The 23,153-nt window shown below is 41.8% G+C and overlaps 1 protein-coding gene across 1 annotated transcript in view; it reads right to left on the bottom strand.

Moving 5' to 3' along the window:
• Positions 1-22,238, bottom strand: part of UVRAG (UV radiation resistance associated) — an 87,090-nt gene extending 64,852 nt beyond the window's left edge. The window contains exons 1-6 of the mRNA XM_058045746.1: positions 22,068-22,238; positions 7,769-7,886; positions 6,326-6,360; positions 4,411-4,572; positions 3,512-3,586; positions 1,267-1,352 (exon numbers count right to left, since the gene is read on the bottom strand). Coding sequence (XP_057901729.1) covers positions 1,267-1,352; positions 3,512-3,586; positions 4,411-4,572; positions 6,326-6,360; positions 7,769-7,886; positions 22,068-22,148 — 557 coding nt within the window. The 5' untranslated portion in view covers positions 22,149-22,238. The remainder of the gene's footprint in view (positions 1-1,266; positions 1,353-3,511; positions 3,587-4,410; positions 4,573-6,325; positions 6,361-7,768; positions 7,887-22,067) is intronic.
• Between the last annotated feature and the right edge of the window lie 915 nt (positions 22,239-23,153).

Below are 23,153 nucleotides of genomic sequence, written 5' to 3'. Positions count from 1 at the left end.
AACAGGGTGAACTTTATCACAGCTGACATGTTAATTTCTTGTCAGCCTGAGGAAAAACAGTCAGGCATGGTCAGAAGAAGGATTACAGATCAATTACACAGAGCTAGACAGGGGTCAAATTCATGACCATAGTGAGTCTTTTTTCTGCATTTGTCTTCATATATAGAGATGTACACAAAACATGAAGAACACTCCTGAATGAAGTAATCAGGGTACACGGCACATGTTTTCCTTTTTCTGTCTAACAAAGAGTTAATGTCAGCTAGTACAAGTTCCCTTCTAGTGGACTGTGCCAGAATGTAATCTGAACTTCCTAATATGCCCCCTGGTTGATTCCCACTAAAAGCACAGAAAACAAACATTTAGAAAGCAGCCTTCAGTTTAAATATGCTTTACAGAATCAAGAAAGAACAGTGAAATTTTAAGAGAGCTTAAATAAGGACATCTGAATAGGCAACCTAAGCTGACTTTTCCTCTCTCTTCAGACAGGCAACACTGACACCTACTGTCAACACTGTCAAATGGATTTAACTTGCACAACTGATTTAAAAAGTCAAATGTTTACATAGACTTTTGAAAGCATATTAAACATTTTCTATTTGAGGGTTTCCTTCATAGCACATCTACTGCCTTTACTGAAGAACCAAAGTTATTAACCTGTCATGTAAAATACCATTTAAATAGAGATTCCTCAAAACCAACTCATTGATAGTGGTAGACCACAATTATACTTTTTCATAACTAATATTTTTGAACTACTATAATTAAAGCAGATCTGAAAAAGGAGACCTTGTTTAACTTAATACTAGCACTTTATGGTTTTTATCACCACAGATATTTAGTTAGCCACCCAAAAGCAAAAAATACACTGTACCTTCCTTAGTCCACATCTGTGTTGGAGTAGCTGGGTCTGACTGTGTTCTCATGTATTTAAAAAAAAGTTTATTGCTGTTGAGAACAGAGTACAGGCTTTCCACAGAAACTTTCCAACAAAGAAGCTCCATGATTTTTACATTCACAAGGCATGTCCAGCTCCACAGTCAGTCCCAGTTCAGAGACTCAAGCATCTACACAACAGAAGCCCAGTGACCACCACTGAGCACACCACAGCCCAGCTCCTCACCACATGAGTATACTGGCCCAACCTGGATATCTCCTTTGCACACTCCATACCAGAATGTTGGGGTTTAATATTTGGAAAGATTCCTCCCACACAGACACTACAGAAGTTACAATAGCTACACAAAATATTATCAAAAACCTCACCTAAGCAAAGAGAAGACATCGTAAGAGTTACGAACACAGTTCTGATCCACCTGGAGAAGACTGTTCTTCAGGGTACCTGAGTGATCCTTGAGGAAAAGAAGGAATATTACTTTAAAAAATTTTTTTAAAAACCCATCTTGAGTAAGAGCATACATTTTTAGAAGAATAAATGATTTGGCATTTAATGTATTTTAAATCTACCTTTACACATGTTTTATCTATGGTAGGTAGAAACAATTTAAGGTGGCAATATCGCCACTTACCTATAAAGGAATAAAAATATCAGTTTATCTACATTCTAGCACACAGTGTGTTTTCTTGAACTTTATAAACCATAACTGTCTGAATTTTATGCATAGAAACACAGAAAAATGCAACTGACAGCACTGCCATTCTTCACCTTCAGACCTGAGAGCCCCCTCAGTCATGTGAAAGAGGATTACATGAACACGAGATAAAGCTCCATCCTTTATCTGTGCTGTAACACATTAAAAGATCGAAGTAATCTCAGTTTTGAATGAACAAGTTTCTGGAAGTTACAAAGTAAGAATGAGGTAAGCTTGTTCTTTTAAGAGACCAGAGTATCCATCCTGCTCAAAAGGTATCAAAACAGTAAGAGAAAACCAGCAATTCCTCATGCTGCAAATGCCAGATATTGAGCTTTTCCATATCAGGCAGTGTCATACAAATTCCTAGAAAAGCTGCAAACTTAGAAATGTTGCTTTACATGATAAAGTAAATTTTAAGCAGGTCAAGCCACTGTTAGCACTGTCAGAAAGATTATGGATTGCAGGGGAAAAAGGCACTTTAGAGTAAAAAGCAGCCCTACCTCATACCTGTGATCAGGCAGCTTTCCAACAGATAGAGGGGGATTCTGAGTACCACAATCCCTGCCTAAAGAGTCTTTCCTGCCCCAACAAAAGTCTGTCTCCATACAGATGATGTTGAAATTCAGAGATAAACATCAACATCTCCTGACACAATTGTGTTAACCATAGGCCACACAGCAGACATTCCTTTCCACCAAAAATATGGTTCCATCTAAATAATCCTGAGATCTACACACTGTGTAGCACCATCCTACTGCTGCAGAGGCACCATCCCAGCAGCTCTCTCAGCTCCTCATTTTCATACCCAAGATACTGGATGCTAAATGCTGAAATACAGACATCTCTCCATTTAAAAAATGCCAAACTAAAAACATCTTAATGTCTGTCTGAAAGAACTAGGATGGTGGAAAACTGAAAATGTACAAGTTACCATCATCACCATGCCCTTTCCTTGGAAGTGTTCAAGGCCATGTTGGATGGGGCTTGCAGCAACCTGATCTAGTGGGAGGTGTCCCTGCCCATGGCAGGGGGCTGGAATGAGATGGTCTTGAAGATCCCTTGCAACCCAAACAATTCTAGGATATGATTCTATAACCAAAACCAAAAAGTACCTTTAAACCTTATGAGCTAGGGAACAAGTCCTGACAACAATCAGAAAAAGAAGACAATGTTCCCATCTTTGAATTCAGGCCCAGGCTGTCAGTACTGAAATCTTGAAAAACAACTGCATCCTGCTTCAGGAAAACTGAATGCAGAAACTGCAGCTGTGTGCCAAGGAGTCATTTCCTCTCCAACCACACAACCTATCTGGACCACAGTACTGCCACCAACAATTGAGGATTAAAAAAAAAAAAAAAAACTGTCAAAGACACTATTTACAACAGGTAAGTTTAAAATTCCTCATCATCAATGAGGTAATAATAGAGACAATATTGGATGGAGAGGCACAAATACTACAGTGGATTCTTGAGGAAAAAACCCATGGGGTAAAACAGGTGCAGCATGAGCAAATAAACAGCTTCCCATTAAAGACCTACAAACTCTAGGCTGCAGATTGAAAACCAAAACTTTGTGGCTTTATACATGCCATGAAAATGAGTCTTATCAACCACATCACTTTCAATATGTCCTATGTCTGAAAGACATGTCTGCCTTAAAGAATATAGTCAAAACTTATTTTCAGTAACCAGAGGGTTTTTGGACCCTAAATGCTACAATTCAAGTCTTTTCAAAACATCACAGATATCCATGTAACCAAGGCAAGATATTAGTTTGTATCTGTCATGTCAAAAAACTATTCCCTCTCAAAACAAAGCATTTTAATGTTATGAGCATCCAAATGTGAAAAATCAATCTCACAGGTTGAATTTCAGTTTGTCACTAGTACCAACAACTCAGAACAGGTACACCCTTACCTTCTGTTCAAATGAAGCTCCATAATAACCATCATTGAGACCAAAAATAATCTCATTTGGGTTTCTTGCATGGATCTGTAGGGAAGGAAGAAAACAAATCAGTTTACACCCAGCTTACTGCAAATTTTCACACCAAATGAGCACAAATTGCTCCAAGAGTCTAAGGCAGTTTTTCATCACTCGTAATTCTAAAAGAACACAAAAACTCACAGAAAACTCAATTTAACATGGAAAATCTGTTTGCTTCACAGCTTTAGCAACAGTCACCATGCTCAGCCATTCTACTTTGAACTCAGAAACACCAGACAGAGCATCTTTCCTATATTGCATTTCCAGGTGACAAAAATAAATTAAGATAGCTGGAAACTAAACAGAGGTAAGAGTCAAGAGGTTGATGTGGAGAAAAGAAGGCTCCAGGGAGACCTTATAGCCCCTGCCAGTGGCTCAAGGAGCTCCAAGAGAGCTGGAGAGGGACCTTGGACAAGGGGGAATGGCTTGTCCCTGCCAGAGGGCAGGGTTAGATGTGATATTGGAAGAAATTCTTGGCTGTGAGGGTGGCCAGGTCCTGGCACAGGCTGCCCACAGGAGATGTGACTGCCCCATGCCTGCAAGGGGCCATGATGGGTGGGGCTTGGAGCAACCTGGTCTAGTGGAAGGTGTCCCCACCCACAGTTGGGAGTGGAACTGGATGATATTTAAGGTCTCTTCCAACCCCAACCACTATATGATTATGATTTTATTTTAAAGCTCTGATGTAAGCTAACATGAATATCTGTAATCAAACTTTAAAGTGGAATCTTTAAACACATTCATTTCCTTTCTCAGCATTCTATATATTAATTCATCCAGATGTTTTGTTTCCTGAAGAAAAAAGTTGGGAAAAAATATTTTCACATTACCTGCTGGCCCAAGTACTTTAATCCATCTAAATTGACCTTCCATTCAATCAAAAGCTGAAAGTGTTCCTTCTTGCCACCCCAGATCCTCACAACAAAACAAGAGACAGAGGTATCAAGATGATCAGGCATTATTCCAAAGTCCAGACTCCTCCATGTTGGATTCTAAGCATTCAAAGAAGGATAAATACAGTTAAAACAAGATGAAACTAGTCCATAAATTGACAATTCAGAAAGCAGCAAAGCCTACCTCAAAGATTTTTTAAAATCTTAAGAATTAGGAACAACACCCATTTCAAGCTCTGCTGCTTCCTTACACGGTTTGCTAGAGAGAATTCCCCAGTTAAAAGGTACATGCTGTAAAGTACTTCAGAAACTGTGAATGGGTTTTTCTTTCTTCCATTACAAGACTTCAAAGAATTTACTTCAGAAATTACTAATTCAGTTGAACCAAATCAGGAACTTTCAAAATGGAAGTAGCATTTCTTTCACAGTTATAATTCAGCTTCTGAAAACCAGACTATAGCATGTATTCCCAAAGTTAAATGCTGATATATTCCCCAAAAATTAAATTTGCAGAACTTGCTGACGTATTTGTTCACATTCTTCTCCTCTTGACTGATGCTCAATCCTGAAATGCTGTCACTAAAAGCTCATCTTTACTCCACGAGATCACTTGCACCTGGAGCTTTTCAGAACCAGCTCACATTAAGCTAAACTGCAAATTCCACCAGAACTCAGACTTACAAAGATGATGTGTTCCAAGCATTTCCACTCATCTCTAACAACATCTAAAGAACTGACCCAAGCTGTAACAAAACCAAGTCAACCCCACATTACTAGTGCCAAGACACAACAGGGTGTCCAAAGGCAGATATGGGAAGGTGCTTTTATTTATATTTATTTCTCTCCCTCCTCTGCTGAACACAGAAACAGTAGCTCCTGCAAAACAAAAGGTAAGAATCCACCACCCCAAGAAAGAATTCACCTTCCCTTCTAGTGCTTAAGCAGCCTGGAAAAGCTGCTTAGCTTTTCTAGCATCCCTGAACTGGAATGAGTCAATTTGAAATAGGATGCCTCTGAAAAGAAGGGAGAGGCAGAGTTACCCAGTAAAGATTACAGAAGAAATGCATTAATCAAGTCCTCCTAACAAGAAGGAATATTTCATAGCTATTCAGGCCCAAGAATACCAGGTAATATACAAGATGTCCTCAAGACATTTTTTATTTATATTTTTGTTATTCCATCTCTTATATCCTGTGGTTAGTCTCCCTTTTCATTTCTCCTTTTCCTGATTTAGAATAGACAGAACTAAAAACCCTAACAAGAAAAACTGGGTAAGTTAGCAGCCTTGAGTAAGCAGACAGCTCTTCCTTCATTCAGGAGGGTTTCAAAGCATTTACCCAGGGTGCTATAAATGGAGCAGATTTACCTTGGTAATGCAGGAATTAAAGTCTTCAGCAGGTTTTCAAACTCCCTTAGCCAACATTTGCAACATCCTACTCCTATTCTATTATTATCCTTCCTCAGTAACTAAACAGTAATAAACTGTTTAGTTCTGGCCCCTTCATTCATCTAAACTGAAAAATTTAGAAAATCTAACATGTTTTTAAACTTCAGTTTCTAACAGCTACTAGCTCTTCAAAGAATACATGTATATATCTGGCAGGTACATGCTCCTTGCTGTTTTCCTACACAACACAAAGATGTTAATAGAAATCAGCATTTCTACTACTCAGCAGCTCCCTTTTCTAACCTTCATAAAAAGAATCTGAAAAGGAGGAGAACACACTGCTCCTAACAGAACCAAACAGTGGAAAGACACATTAAACAGTTATGGTATTCAGCAGAGAAATCAACATACTGTACTAAATACACAATTTTTAAAACAAAGTTTTTTCACATTAAAGTAACTTACCAGAGAATTCTTGATCACCTCACTCTTATAAAATTCTGAAGAAAAATAAGTAAAAAATAACCCTTTAGATTAAACACTGATAAAAATCTTAGTATTTGAAACAGAAAAAAACAAAATAAGTAACAATCAAGAAATACAACTGTTAGTGGGTACAGTTTATTAGTAACCAATTCATAAGATAGAGTTTGAAATTCAGTCATGGTTTTGACTAAAATTACTCCTTCACACCTATTACAAGTCATGATTTAAGCTTAGTATTTCATCTTTATACCCATGATAACCCCCAGGTTTTAAAAGGCTTTGATTTCTGATGAAAGAACATGGCACAGTAGTTAACAGATTTTGGATGACATTTGCAAAAATGACTGGTTTGCCACACTGGTTTGCTCTTCCTGGAACACAGCAGCTGGGATAAATAATTTACAGCACTTTCCTGCAGAGCGATGGTGATCTGTTCCAGGTGCTCAGAGAGGAAACAGCCAAGTTACCTGACAAAGGTGCCAACAACCCTGTGTTTAAATGGGAATAATCAACTGCTGGCACATGAACCTTGGCTTTCCCAGTCAAAGCAAGAGCTTAAAAAACTTTAGCTCTAGAGGCAGGAATACAGATTTTGTACAATATCCCTGCCCACTGGAGATCAGAGATAAAGCTTTGATAAAATGCAGAAGAGTCCCTAATACCAAACACTGCAGGAAAAGTCATCAGTGACCAGTTTAACCAACTACCACAAAAAAGTCCAGGCAGCAAGCTCAAGTTTTGTATTCTTATCCTTCTAAAACACCAACCTTGGTAAAAAAAGCAAGGCAAGATGCCAGATGTGTCACTGTGCCAGATGAAAATAAAAATTAAGAGAAAAATCAAAATTCATCTCCAAGCATACCAAAAGGAGCATGAAAATGTATTTTTAATAACATCTCTCCACAATGAACTATATACCATAGTGGGAAACAAAAGCAAGAAAGAGAGGAGATCTAATGTTCAAACACAATTATCTAAACTAGAACAGGTGCCTGGATGCTTCATGGCATTGGCTGACAACTCTATTTTTTGAAAATTTTGATAACAGTATGTGCTGATGTAGGCTCTGTAAAACAGCTGGTATGCACATAGTGGGACACTCTTCCCCACAAAAGGCAACCAAAAATGTGCCCTTGGAAGTCCCCAGTTTCTTAGATCAACACTCAGGGAAGAACAATGACAAAAATAGGGTGATTTAAAAGACTACAAAAACCTGTCATCTGTTTTGCCTCCTTGTCTGCTAACACTGAAAGCTTTCATGAAATTGAGGAAACTAAAGAGCTCTTTTCCAGTGTTCGCAAAGGTGATGCAACTAATGGCAGAAAGTTGTCAAGCCAAAAAAAATAAAAGGAAGAAAGAGAATTCATATCATAAGAATTCAAAGATTAACTAGCAAAAAGGTTGATAGCAAGGCTGGTTTACCTTTGTAGATCTTGGTGTTACCACACAAGTGAAGAGTGAAGTAGGTATCCAAGAGGCGGTGACCATTCTTATTAATAATGTTACGTGCAGCAATATTCCGAAGATGACGAAGACGGCGCTAAAAATAAGGAAAAAAATTCAAAACTTTTCTTAGATTGAAAATTACCCTTTCTCTTTTTTCAGAGCATTTTAATGATTCCCAAAGCAGTGTTGTAAAAACAAAATCCCACCAAACACTCAGTTTTCTCTGTCAGACAGCAAGTGTAAACAGCCAGGATTCTGCAAAGCCACAGGACAAGCAATAAGCACCTACAAGCTTGGATTCAGCAACTCTGATATTCAAGAGAAGCTGTTTTTATTCATGTTCTATATGTCATTTTTATCCCATATAACTATATCACCCTGACTCTGAGCAGTTCCAAGCAATGTGATGCTATCAGCTTCAAACAAGCAGCAGCATCACCAGATGTTTTGCATCATCTCACTGGAAACACTTCCCAGCCAAAGCTATTTTCAACAAGCATTAATGGCCAAATAGCTCAAACCAACCACCAGCTAATCCAGAGCCATAAGGAACTGGCTGAACAAAGCTTCCTGATTTCATGGTAATCCTGGAAACTGCTCTCACAACCTTAAATAAAAGTAAAATACATCAGGAAGACATATCAAGATTTTCAGGGAAAATTAAGGGCACAGTGAAATTTGAGATTTTCACTGTCAGTTACCATCTGCTGTGATGAGAGAGTCCTTTTCCCTTGGAATGAATACAGGAGGATATGTCACTAAAATATTTAGTTTAAGTGATTTTATCCAACTCCAACATTATCTTGGTTTACTACATTACTGCACCTTGAATGAAAATCATCAGATCAAATCAATCTCCTCTCTGTGCCCAACAGCTTTAATAGCTGTGACTAAGGTTTTAGCTTCAAGGCACATCACACCCTTAATCTTTGACAAATATTTTACATTATTAACTTCTTATAAAACTTAACTAGTTAACAAAGCCCTTTTGCAGGGTTGTCACACTTAAATCATTGCTTAGCTGTTGTTTCTATTGTAACTTCAAAGACCCATGCTTCAATCAGCCTCCCAGGAATGCAGCACTCAGTGAACTGCCAACTCAAATACATCGAGTTCTCACCAAATCCTTCAGTGGAATATTTTCCCAATCAATCCCTCAACTCACCAGTGTCTCACCCACTACCATGGGGACATTGACAAATGGCTCCACATACTTTGTGGATCACCACAATATACCAACAAGCCTCAAACAACTGCTTAGTGCATACTTTTACCTCAGAGCTCATCTTACACCATTTTTTCCCAAAAGTGTCTTTATTTGCAAGGCTCAAGCCACCTTAAAAGCTGATTGACCAAAAGCACATTTTAAAAGCTTTTGAAACCAAAATTTGAAGACTATTTTCCTGTTTGTTGCTTGTATTAAAGGCTTTTAACAAGAGTTGAAAGGCCATAATCAGTTTTAGAATCATAGTATGACACTTGATGTCACTTAACACCACTCCAGTGATATATCAGTTTTCCTTTATGGAAAGGTATGAGGAATATTCAATTTTTGTTTGACAGCCTAAAAATCACCGATTGAGTCATTCTCTTCAAAGTCTATTTATGACTCAGACTATAAACACAGCCTGAGATGGGATCCCCAGGTACCTCTATTACAAATATACAAAAACTTAAAAAATTAAAAACAAAACAACCTAATAAAGAAAAAACGCTCTGTGAGACTACATGGTCTTATTTTCTTAGAAAGTGGTATCAAAAATGTCAACAGAAATATTATGCCTCACTTAAAAGAAGCCATATAGACCTTTAATATTTTTTCCACATCTAACCTCAAAGCTGGGTAGCTTCCCTGGCTGTTTTTATATACAACTGAAACACTTCTTAAGAAACAGCTTTGCACATGAATTTTGCTACCTATAAAAATGATTCAAGATTTGAATGTGCCATCTCTCTTTTAATTAACATCAGGAGAAAGCAGTAGCAGTGAAATCAATCAACTACCACGCTCATTCCCTTCATTTTTGTTATCTTTTTTGCCTTTCATCCCTTACAAAGAACAGCCTACACTGTACTCTAACTAAGACAGCAATTTTCTCCAGGTCTCTTTAGGATTGCAAACTGATTTGTGTGCCTGCTTTAAGGAATATGCTTCATTGATTAGCTCTCAAGCAAAGTTAAACAAGTTTCTTACCACTTACAGTACACAATGAGGTCAATGAGGTTTGGGGAAAAAAAACCAAAAACTGTGGAGTGTCCTAACCTACACCTGCACTTCTGAACAAGATGTGAGTCCTTATCTCTCCATGATCTGTGACTTCCTAGCACCCTTCAGCATCTGGGGGTTAAAGTCACACTTCTCCTAAACCTGTTGGAAAAAGATAATTGAATCTGGGAGAGATTTAGAGACCACAACATAGTTAAGAACTCAATGTGCAACAGGTAATGAGTATTTGAATCTGCAGCTTAGCCAGAACTCTCCTCCAATCCATTTAGTGAAGTCATGATGACAGAGAGACTTTAATCCTGATAATAAATCTTCCCATTCGCCCACTATGTTCACTGATATTACACTGAATTATTCAAATTTCCTCAGAACTCTACACTGGCAACATTGAGTTAATTAACCTCTCCTGATCAAAGATAATTAGCTTAAACCAGGAGACTATCAGCTGCAAAGACACACCCAAAGACAACTGAAATAGATTCTAGAACTCCTCATCAAGGGCTTTGTTTTGTGACAAAGCAAATATTAATTTTGAGGGAAGTTTTAAATATCTAGTGTTAGCTTCTATGCATCTGATATCATTTTGTGCTGGAGACACTGGAACACACAAAACAAAAACCCCACTGTGCTGCAGCTCAGCCAGCACCAGCATCAGCCCAACAGTGCCAACCCCCAGCACTGCACCACCCTTTCTTGTTCCTCATACCATAACAAGCACTCGTGCAGCTGCTCACAGAACCCTGTCTGGGAACCAGTGTGGATGGAAACCAACCACATCTCCCTTTTGCTGGGTTAGTGCCACCAGCTCACTTCCCCAGTATGGCTGGAGCAGCAGCTGAGCAGACCAAGGAGGGCACAAGCAGCAGCAAGAGGCTGAAGGCAGGGAATGGCTGGAATGAAACCATCAGCCTGAAGTGTACGAGGGGCAGCAGAGCCTGGCACTGCCATGAGCCAAGGGGAGGCAGCTCACAATGAGGTACCAGAGCACTGCAAACTGCAAAAGCAACTCTTTTTAGAGAATAAACCAGTATGGTGAATGCACCAGCTGCAGATAACACACAATTCTTTCATTTCCTCCTCCTTCTAGGTGAAGTGCTAAAAAGGGTCCCTTCTTTATAGTGACAAGTTTCAGCTATTTTGCTCTTTCTGTAAAAGTGTCAAGAAATCTTCATCATGAGGGAGGTTCCCCCAGGATAAGATGCTCTGCACCAGAACAGTCATTCTAAAAAGCTCACCTTAAAATTCAAAATACAAGGGCTATAAAACAATCTAAGGGCCTTGACAGCCTCATGAGTCACTCAACTTCAAAAAGGCCAGTGTGAGTGCAAGATGATAATGCAGGACCTGTTTTCATTTTTAAAAAAGAGCAAAACATGCAATGAGTATAGCTAATTTTCACTGCTATCTCCTCAGTGAGTGTACAGGTTACCAGCAATACAGGACTGAAGACCTCAGAGGGGCATCTAAAGCAAGTATCTTAGTGAGATATCCTACAGCACAAAAAAAGCTATTTTTGCAGAATACATACAATGGAAAAGGTTGTTTAACCTTTCCAAGAGCTCACAATTCAGCACATGCAGCCTTAAGAGGGGCAGATTTGGATCAGTTCTTAGCACAGTGGTACAGCAGGTCTAACAGGTCATTCTCAGGGGGTTGTGACACAAGTTATTTTGGTTAAAACTGTCCTAGACCTTTGCAGTTCCCAAGAAAACCAATGGAGCAGTGAAATTACATTACAGGCCTGGTTATCCTTTGCTTTAATTGCCATTCTAAGTTGCATTTGATTAAAAGCAACAGCTATATAACAACTACATGTTGATTCACATGAAAGAAATTAGTACTTCCTTCTATGTTGAAGACAAATGACTACAAACCAGGAGAAGAAATACACTTATTTTCCATTAGGAGAAATCCTAAGTGCATTTTAAAAACACTGCTGCATGTAAAGACAGCACAGTGATAAGCAGACAGCAATCCCAAAGATACACAAAGTCTGATCAGGAAAGCTGTAGGAGAGATCTGAAGAGCAGAACCTACCATCAGGTTTCATCCCTCACGCCTGCAGAGGCAGAACAGCTCCTTCCCAGAACACTGCAACAGCATCTGAACAGAGCTGCTGTGGAGTGCAGCAAAGCCATCCCTGCCCAGTGACTGCCAGCTGCACTCTAAACAAATCACACTGCTCCACAACCAAGCATTTCATCATCAGCCTTGTTAAGATGGCTTTTCCATCAGGTGATTCTAGACAGTCTGCCACGTCTTTTGAGGTCTAAAGGACTGAAACTGTCCGGTCCCCCCATGCTTTAGTCCCCTCAACACTAAGATACCGTAATCTTTCACTACCTCTGCCTAGAATGCCACCCTCAGCACGTTCCCATCCTGCACAATGTGTTTTGTGCAGTCTTATGGTGAGGATCAAAAAATGAAACCAAGGTAAAGCTGCCAAAACCAAAAGTTAGTAAGGGTAACTAACTGGGTAAGTAAGGGTAACATCTGCCTAAATTCACCTCTCTACAGCTACACGATGTGCCCACCACCACAGAGGAGGCAGACTTCAACACTTAAGTTGCTCTGCAGCTTAAGTTTATCCAGATGCCACTCTTTGCTTTCCTCCAGGCCTGAGAAACAGAAGTGATAAGCTAGTGACTGCTTTTTGTCTAATAATCTGGTATCGTTAATAAAAATCACTGTAGAGATGACACAGCAGGGAGGTAAGAAAAGGAGTAAGTCAAATGAGAGAGAAGTGCACTGCTGTTAACACAAGGTCAGGACTGCTCGTGGCAGGAGAACAGGACTACCTACAACAGCCTCAAGTATTCATGGAATTTCAGAATTATTTGCTCAAGGTCATAGAATGGTTAGCAAAAGTAAGCATGGAGAGTTCTGATTCCTCTTCCATCTTAACCACTTCATTATTCCCTTAAAAGAATCTGATGACCCTCAGATAAAAAAAAAAAAAAAAAAAAAAAAAAGAAAAGTCAGTATATCCAGGCTGGATGAGAACACAGCCAAACACCATTTTCTATTTCTGGCACTCAGCCATCCCACCGACTCCAGCTCTGGCCCCAAGCATCAATTGTGAAGCTCAGGTCACTAATATGGACAACAGCAAAGCCCATTCTAATCACATGGAGCCCATCCTGCTGCCACAGCTGGGATGATCTAATGGCTCACAGCTGGCAAAGGGGGAGCTCTGTCTTCTCCCTGTCCCACATCTGCCTTCTCCCAGTAGCAGTGTTCCCTCTTTAGCACTGGCTCTTTTAGCAACACCCTTCATGAATTCTGCTCTCAGCAGACCCTTTGACATGCTAAATAAATTTGCAAAGGTGTCAAGGGAGTATCTGAACTTAAGCAAGGCAGGCAGTTTGGTTTCTTCCAGCAAGAACCATCCAAGATGCCACCAAACAGTCCCCTGTGTGAATGGAGGGTTTGGCTGACAACTTCCAGATGTTGCTAAGTGACAGTGGGCTCACTGCACCCATGGCCATAAGCAAGTTTCAGAAATTCCTCAGGCAGATTTTCAAAGAATTTTATAAATAGAAATACATTTTCCAGAATGAAGCTTAAAATCAATTGTCCAGGGAGAAAGTTTTATGTATCTGTGACTAAATTTGAAAAAGGCTGCCCCACCCATCCCATTCCTGATGACTTTCCATACAACCCATGTAACCAGAAACTTGAAATGTAAATACAATGGTAAAACCAGCATTAAGAAAGCTGGGAAATCATCTTGTACAAGCAAAGTAAAAGTTTACATAAATTACTTAGCCCAAATTCACCAAAATTAGTCATCACTCAGGGCTCTCTCAGAAGCCTGATGAGCTGAAAAACTATTATTGTATTTCCAGAACAAAGAACTTTCAACACTGGCTAAAATTTCAGCACCAGGTCTACTTGCTTAGCCTTTAATGGAGTACCCTAGACAGTCTTCATCTCTGGGCACCATCTCTGTTTTCAGACTGCTGCCTTCCTCACAATCCTGTCAAGGAAGTAAATTCCCTGAATTCTTTTCTGATCAGGATCAGCTCTGACCTCTGTATGACTTGGTACACACTCTGTTTTTACCTGGCTTTCACATGAATTTCATAGCTTGCTTCCTTGCTCTATGGCCCACAGAAGCTCTGGAAGAATTTTAACAAAATCCTTCCAACTATTTTAGCATTAAAGCAGGAGGCAAAGATTAGTTAGCAACACAAATGTTACTCCAGCAAATCCACTGGTTTTGAACTGAATGGACCTGAGCTTGCAATGTCAGCTATTTAGATTTAGTCTGCATATTTGTCAGAATTAAGTCACATTAAAACAGAGGGCTCTGTGTGCCTTGTAGCTCATAGCAGACAGGTTGAGCTGGGTGTTTTTCTTAAAAAGCATAAAACCTCCAGCCCTAAAACACAAAAAAGTCACCAAAATATGATCTATATTTAGTCAACGTGAGCATTATTTATTATCACAGCACTGCTCTACACCTTCAATGCACCTATCAACTCCCTCAGATTTTCACTATTTGCTTTCACCTCTCCGTGCCAGTTTGAATATTAAGAAGCAATCACATGATCCAATCTCTTGAAGTCAAATGGTAGACAAAAATTCATAATTGATTTTACATAAGTTTTCAAGCTGCCTCATTTTCCAATTTAATACCTTTTTTTTTTTAGTGGAGCATATCTTGCAGAAGGTTGGGTCACCTCTGCTGCAAAACAAAGCTTTTAATATCCAAGAAATGTACATGGGAAGTTTAGGCATTACCTAGATGTATGGCTAATTAAAACCACAGGAAGGGCATGAAAAAGTTTGTACTCTAATTTACACACTTGCTAGGAAGATTTATGAGGTTTGCAATTTAACAGTTTTCCACAGTTCAGAGTCAAGAGAATCAAATGGGCTTTCAGATCTACTTCTGATGCAAAGCAGAAGCATTTGATATGCACTTTTTGTGGGACAAACCATAAGGAATTTTAAGGAATTCTGTTTTAATGTCTTCCAGCACACACTTGAAGACAGCAAGGCCCTCAAAGCTACACAGCCATAATTAGTTCAAATACAGCCATAATTAATCACTTGTAGTTCTCCTCATGACTGTGCCTCCTTCCTATCTCCATTTCCCCACGTCAAGTGACCACCAGCCATCCAGGAACTGCTTTCCCTTTCTAAGATGAAGCTACTTTCTTGCAAGTGCCTTTAAGAAAACAATTTCTACTAGGAATCAGAACTGAGGACAACATTGGTTTGAAGATGCACTGTAGGAACACAACTACACCTTTTTTCCTGTGAAGGTGCAACACACTCACATACATCACATCCCTCCCATTCCCAAAGATCTCATGCAAGGAACCAGGTACACTGAACCTGTGCAGAACGATTTACCCACAAGAAAAATCAAAGCTATTTCATCAACACGGGCTCAAAGTTTTCTAAGATGCACAACTGTGAATTTTAGTTTACAGATCCTTAAATCAAAGTGCCTCCTTTCCTTTACACTTCTGGGCATCTGAAAGGCTTTTGAAAGTTTCCCTTAAGAAGGAAAACAGCTATGCAGTTTTCATGTGAACACCTCAATGGTCAATATAGGTTTGTAGTCATCCATACCCCCTGCCATGGCTACTCCTGCTCCTGTCCTGCACTGAGAGCTTCAGCAGGAACAGGCAGCAAATGGGAGATGCTCAAAAGACATCAAGTCTGCCCTAATTCACACAAGGAGAAAGTAAAACAGGAAGAATAAGGAATGTCTCAATACTTGACATGGTCCAAGCAGAAATATAATTATTTTCCAGCTATCTGAATGCAAAACAGCCCTTTGCAAGGTCAGTATGGAGTTAAAGAATGCATCTGAAGTCAGTGTTAGGTCTAACAAAATATTTTAGCCTATGGCATTATCTGCTCCTTTAACTAAAGCAACATAATGAAAACAGATAACTATACTATAACTGAAAAAACTTAAGAATACCTATTACTCTTGAAAGACAGCTGTGTTCTCTGATCTCTCCTTCCCTGCACCCTTTCCTACCAGCTAAACCTCTGAACTACTTCCTCACTAAATAACTGCATTTACACTGAGGAGCAACTCAGAACTCAACTTCCACCCCCAAGGATGTAAACAGCTGGTAACTGTTCAGCTGGCACAACAAATCTTCTCTTTGTACCCCATAATCACATGCAGAAAATCTACACCATTCACTCTAGAGTCCAAAATGAATGAAAGAACTAAGACTAAAACTGATGGGAGCTCATGATGTTCACACGACTCACTGTGACAATCTTCTGTAGCTTTTTTTTGTGCTCATTTCTGCACAAAGACTCTAAAAGCCTCTTATTTAAAACATATTGTAGGGGCAGGTACAGAAGACACGTTCAGTCTTGGGACACAAACAGATGTGGCAAAACAAGACTCAATGCACAGAATTAACTTACAGACAATGTTAGCAGGAAGGACTCAAAAGCCAAATCATGTGCCTATGCAGAGTCTTGGGCAAATAAAGTTGTTCCTGGGTATTGTTTCAACAGCTGTATTTGGTTATGGTCACTGTAACATCAAGAGTGACAGATCCAGCGAGCTGGCAAACACCACAGCTCCAAAGAGTAACAACTGTCAGCACACCCTAAAACATTGCTCTAAACTATGGCTAAGAAAACCTTAGTGGGCAAATATTGCCCAGTGGCCAGATAAAGCTCTTCTTGCTAGGTGTTTACATAAGATGCAAATAATGGGAAACTAGACAGTCTTTCCATCTTTCACCAAAACCTTTTAGAAGAAGTAGCTAGAAATAACATCTTTCCTTATTGATGCTTTTCTCTGAGTTTGTCTAAGCAAGTGTTTAGTCTCAAGATGAAAGACTGAAAGAAACTGCAGCTGCTTCTTTGACACAGCATGGGAACTAACCCACCAGATAGAAGAGAAGATCAGGGTGCAAGTCCCATCCATTAATAACACTGCAGCAGTTGAGGCAAGTCCCTTAAGCCTCTTAACATGACCCTGGGGAAGGGAGCACTGGTCCACATTCCACATTCCATATTCCAGCTGTGGGAATAACCGGGGAATATCAAGATGATACTCAGAAAGAAGCACCCCAAAGTAAACAGGGCCTTACAGAAACAACAACAAAAACAAAACAGTGGCAGTTTTGACCTTAAAGAAGCATTAAAGGACACTCTGGGTTGCACAAGCAAACAGCATATGATGATTAATAACCTGAAGCATATTAATGCTGATCTTGTTGCTGGATGATAAATCAAGAGCAAAGAAGTCAGTTTCCCTTCATAAATGAGACTTCAGTCTTTAGCTAGAAAGTTGCTCAATTAAGAGCATTCCATAACCCACCACAAACATCCTAAATAAAGCATCAAAACTGATTTAGTACAGCTTTTGGATATAACAGTTTAACTTATCAACAGATCATTTGGTCTGAAAAAAACCCCTGCATCCCTTACAAAATGCAGAAGGTACACAGCAGATAGCAGAATTCCAGCCCCAGTCTTTTGGGCTGAAATTACAATTTTCCAGTAACTTTAACAACTACTCCTCCTAATTCACCTCTAACAAACACTAAACACTGATGCAGCTGGGTATGGATACAACTGAGTAAGATCAGCAGGTCACTCACACTGTGGCCTTTCACTGGAGCAGCACTTCCCTCCCACTCAGCATTTAAAGACAGTGTGTGTCAGAGAAGTGAAAGCAATATTCCAATACAACACTTTCCACGCATTCTGATTGCTCCCCTCCTTCCATATTTTGTAGGAAAGGGGAAGTAAAATATTTAAGAATCAGGGTTTTTTTTCCAGATAACTCAGGAGAATATGTAACAAGAGTAACAGAAAACTAGTGTTTAAAAAGACACTATTTTCTCATTGTTTAGTTTAAAGTCTCATTCATGCACAGCCCTGGGCCCACACAGTAACTTTCTTCACTTTTCCTACACAAGACCCTTCAAACACATCTGCCAGCACATTTTGAAGCCCCCCTTTCTGCCATGTTGCCCAAAATGTTGTGTATGAGTGATGCACATCTTGAAAGAAAGAAACCCGAGTTGAATCTGGAACCGATCCTGGTAGGAGACACAAAAGAAGGGCTTCTCCATGTATGCTACCCAGAAAAAAAAGCCAAAGAAGGTGTTTCCCCCTGGTAAATAAGGCTGGAAAACTGGTAACAGCTGATGAGAAGGGTGAGGTACTCAACAACTCTTTTGCCTCCATCTCCAATGACAACCTCTCTTCCTGCACATCCTGAAGGGATGGACAGCAGGATGGGGACTGGGGGAACAAAGCCCCTCACACTCTAAGGTTGGCTTCATGACCACCTGAGGAACCTAAATGTGCACAAGTCTATGGGACCTGACGAGACACATCACAGAGTCTTGAGGGAACTGGCTGATTTAGTTGCCAAGCCACTCTCCATGATAGTGGAAGTTGGGTGAAGTGCCAGGTGATTGGAAAAGGGGAAGCACAGTACTCATCTTTAAAAAGGCCAGAAAGGAGGACCCTGGGAGCCACCACCCTGTCAGCCTCACCCCTGTGCCTGGGAGCATCACAGAACAGATCCTCTGAGGAGCTGGGCTAAGGCACATGGAAGACAGGGAGGTGATTCCACAGCCAGCACGGTTTCACCAGAGCAAAGTCCTGCCTGAGCCACCTGATGGCCTTCTGTGATGGGGTGGCTACATCAGGGGACAAGGGAAGAGTTACACATGTCATTTATCTGGACTTCTGTAAAGCCTTTGACTCACTCCCCCACAACACCCCCTCTCCAAACTGGAGAGATGGATTTGGTGAGTGGACTGTTAGATGGATAAGGAGGTGTTTGGACGGTCAAACCCTGGGGGTAGAGGTGCTGGTGTGGAAGGCACAGGAGCCATGTACAATGAGCACTGTTCTTGGACTCATACAAGTGCATAAACTCCAACTGGAGCTTTAGGAACCCCAGCCTTAATGTTAATGGAGGCCACAGAGTGTCCTTGACAAGTTTCACTCACTGCTTGCTCTGTTTTGCTCTACCTTAAAACACACTTGTGACACCTGTAGCCAAAACCTCATTGCTGCTCCTCTCCACAGGAACTTCCACTGTCAAGAGATGCTTGTGAACTGAAAGATACAGAAAATACTGGGAGACCTGGTCTGACACTACTCATGGCTGTGCACAGTGGCACAATTTACCCCTTGCCTCCTTACCAGCACATCCCTACTCAGCAGACAGATCCCCCTCCCTCCCTCCCTCACATTCACCCTGCCAGGCAGTGGCTCTGCAGTCCATGACTGTGTGCTTTGCTGTCCCTGGACAAGCACACATGAGCTCTGTTTTGGCCAGCAATTAGCACAGCAGCACTCAGCAGATCATTTGACTGAGGCATGACTGCCTCTGTACACTCAGGCTGCATCTTTCTGTCCAACCCCTTCCACTGAGGATGTAGAAGAGTCTGAAAGGTTTGGGTCCCCAGCCCCTCCACTGCTTTGAACTGCTTCCAATGACAGGATTGAACAGTGTGAGCATTCAGAAATCCTTAAGTTATTATGACACTCCCAGTTTTCTTGCATCTACCAACTGCAAAGAGAGATTACTAAAGAATCTCTGCTCCTGAAGTGTAGTTATTTCACATTTTCAGTTCTGTTGTGCCAACTTGTACAGCAAAAGAAAACAACATCCTGACACAATTACCAAGGGATTCAAATGGGATTTTTATGCATTTCTTTACAGCCATATCCTCTATTTCTCTTTCTTAAAATACAGAATACAACAGCAAAAAGCATTCTTTGCCCCAGTCATCCCACCACACAAACAAGTTACAGAAGAGGTCAGTCACTTTTGACACAAGTATCATCACAGTAGCAAAAGGTTTCAGACTTAACTTTTCACTCCTGCAAGAGTGTCAGTAGCAGGAACATTGTTTTCTAATCAATGTGAATGTTACTGGAACAATTAAAGCTAGACTAAATCCAAATTACACTGGCAGTACTTCTGCCCTTAAAAAGTCACTTCAGTCATTAAAAGCACTCTCTTTGAATTCACAGTTGAGAATTTGTCTTTGGAGAGAATTATAGCCATGACTCAGACCATCCTGCTCTCAATTCTTATAGTCACTATAACATCTTATAGTCAAACAAATGTGGCTTTGGGTGTCCTAGAGAAAGCTACTGAAGCAAATCACTGAGCTGATTTTGTGCTGGCACACAGCAAACAATTACCTTGCATAGCATCACACAGCTTGGGTCAGCCAGACTGTGGCATTACAGAGGTGGTACAATATGGAAGGAATGACTTATCTTTCTCATAATTCTGCAGCAAAATAGCTCCAGCATGCTGAGCCCACACCACACCACAACAGAGCCCCTTCAAGGTATCTTGCACTTCAGTAACAAACTTTTGAGCTCAGAGAATACAAAGAAAGAGGGTGATTTGCTATCAGTGTGTTCAGCTGAGCCTCTGACTTTGATTCCAAGTAAACACAGCACACAGATCCCTCAGCACACGGTCCTTGTGTTGGCACAGCACACAGCAGGATACCTCAGTCTGTCACAGACCTCCACTTGCTGCAATTAACATACAAGCAGCATCCTCACTAAATATTTACTCAACTGGAACAGCCTATAATCGGTGACTCAATTTCTGCTCCTAGGAACTCCTGTAAAAGTGTCTGCTCCTACAAGAAGAACCCTGTGTTTTGGTCTCACTTTCACAAATGAAATCCAATGACTAATATCTCAGGCTTCTCCCTGCAGCATTCACTTGGTCCTTGCACAAGCCTGAGAAAGAATAAAGCCAAAAATTCAGCAAGGAGAAAGCCATACTTGATCTCATGGACAATCCATTGTTTCCTGTTCGTACAGAGCAGCGTTCATGTTTATGTTTACTAACACAGAGCAGACCCACATTCAGAGCAAGCACTTGCTCACAAGTGGTGGCCAACAGCCACCTCCATTTCCCTCCTTTGCCCCCAAGTGGATGTCTTCCATAACATGTTTAACAAAAGAGCAGTTATAGATCCACTTCATTAACATCTATTGATTTTTTCTTTAGGTACTCTTTATATTCCCACCATAGCTCAAGTAAAACAGATTGTGTGGCTAACTCATAATAACATCCACTGCACTGAGAGTCAATGAGCCAAAACAACATTCACATCTTACACTATTTCTAAAGAAGAACAAAATTTTGCTAATTACTCCTGCCTTCACCAGTCCTGCTCCAGCTCCTGTACAATCAAAGTGACCACATGCAAGAGGGGAAAGGGCACAGAGTCGGTTTGATAGGGATTGCTCAATGCTCAGCAGAACCTGGTCTTCCTCACTTAAAATCATTGCTCTCCAAAATGAAAACATGGGACAAATGCCCAGTAAGCCAAAAGCCAACTATCAGCAAACAGGAAAAACAGAGCTGGGTGAAGGAAGGACGCAACGGGGAGAGAACATTTCAGCACTTTTCAGAATACCCCTCATGTTATATCCTCACACTTGCAAGAGAAGGAGCAGGGGACACCCCAGCTGCTCCAGCCCCACGAGGTGCCCAAGTTTAACCCCGATTTTCACGGTGTTATTCCTGCTGCAATTCTCACCTTTAGTCTGATCTTTTGCAGGCACAGAAGTAGTTTTCTGGGAGAGGAAACAGCACCTGACTCCCCTTGGAGAGAGGCACAGACCCCTGCCCCCATGCTGCCTCTGGCCTTCCTACCAGCCTGCGAGAAAGGTGTTTAAACTGTCCCTTGACCCCGCTTCCATCAGCCTGGGGACTCTGTCTCAGGTTCCCTCAGACCTCGGGGAAGCCCCACTGGCCCCTCACGGAGCACCTGTCCCCCCCTGACCGCAGGGAGCAGCCCCATCCACCCGAGGGAGCAGCCCCTGGACGCCTCAGGGAGCTGCTCTCAGTTCAGGAAACATCTCCCTGCAGCCCAGAACAGCCCACACCTCAGTGAGCACGCCCCTGTGTACATCCCACACCTAAAACAGCACATCCCCTTCACCTCAGAACACCCCACACTGTCAGGGGACACCCCTGATTCACCTCAGGACACCCTCCTCCTCCTCCGAGGCCCCTCCGAGCGCCGCGCCGAGGCCCCGCCGTACCTGCTGCGAAGGCAGCTCCACATGCAGGGCGCGGGCGGCGGAGCCGGGCGGCAAGGCGGCGGGACCGGCAGCCGAGGTCATCCTCACGCAGGGGCCCCGCTCCGCTCCCCCGAGGCCGCCGGGCGCGCAGGGGTTAATGGCGGCAGCAACGCCAAGCCGGCCGCCCGCTACGGAGCCATATTACCGCAGTGCCGGGGGGTGGGCGGGGCTCCACCTCCCGCGCGTCCATTGGCCGGCGCGCCACGGGGGCGGGACCCCGCGCTCCTTCTCGACTTGCGACTGGCTTAGCCTGACGCCAATCAACGCCCCGCTGCGCCGGCCCTGTCAAACCGCCGGAACGCGCGCCGGCGCCGATTAGAGCGCCCGCTTCCGGAAGGCGGGACGGCGCCCGATTGCGGGCGATGATTGGAGGAGATGGAGTTTGATTGACAGCACGCCCTCCGTCACGTGTGCGGGAGCTGTTGTCATCACGTGAGGGGACGGAAAATAGTTCGGCGGAGGGGCCGAGGGGCGGTCGCCATGGCGACCCTGAGGGCCGGGCCGGGCTCCGCGCTGTGCATCGGGAATGGCGTCACCCTCAGCACCCCCTCCACATCACCCCGACCTGCTCAGCATCATATCCACCTGCCCCATGTGACACCTCCCCAAAACAGGCCCGCCTGCCTGCCCTGTGCCACATCCATCTGTGTCATGTCAATATAAAAGAGGCCTTAGGCTATTGCAGAGGGTCCAAATGTGAAAAATGGATGTGTTTTATGATTGGCTTTTCACAAATATTAAAATGAACATTATATGTGTTGGGTTAGAAAGTAATGCTGTATTATTGCTCTTAAGTAGTGGGTTAAATATAGTTTCAGGTTATAAAAAATGTAAAAATAGAAACTATGCTATGTAAGATACTTTTTTTTAAAGAAGGGACTTGCAGCAAGATAGCAGCCACAGGACACCTAAATCTTTCAGAGAGATAGAATTTATTGCTCTCTTATCAAAAGAAACAAACTTCTTCCCACCTTGAAGGCGCTGTTAGGATTCAGAGGAAGAAGTTGACACTGACCAGACAGAATCCTGTGTTTGAATGGAATTTAT

Source organism: Melospiza georgiana, chromosome 2 (assembly GCF_028018845.1).
Source record: "Melospiza georgiana isolate bMelGeo1 chromosome 2, bMelGeo1.pri, whole genome shotgun sequence".
Lineage (NCBI taxonomy): Eukaryota > Metazoa > Chordata > Aves > Passeriformes > Passerellidae > Melospiza > Melospiza georgiana.
The sequence above is the reverse complement of the archived record's forward strand: the minus strand, read 5'-3'. Positions and strand labels throughout refer to the sequence as shown.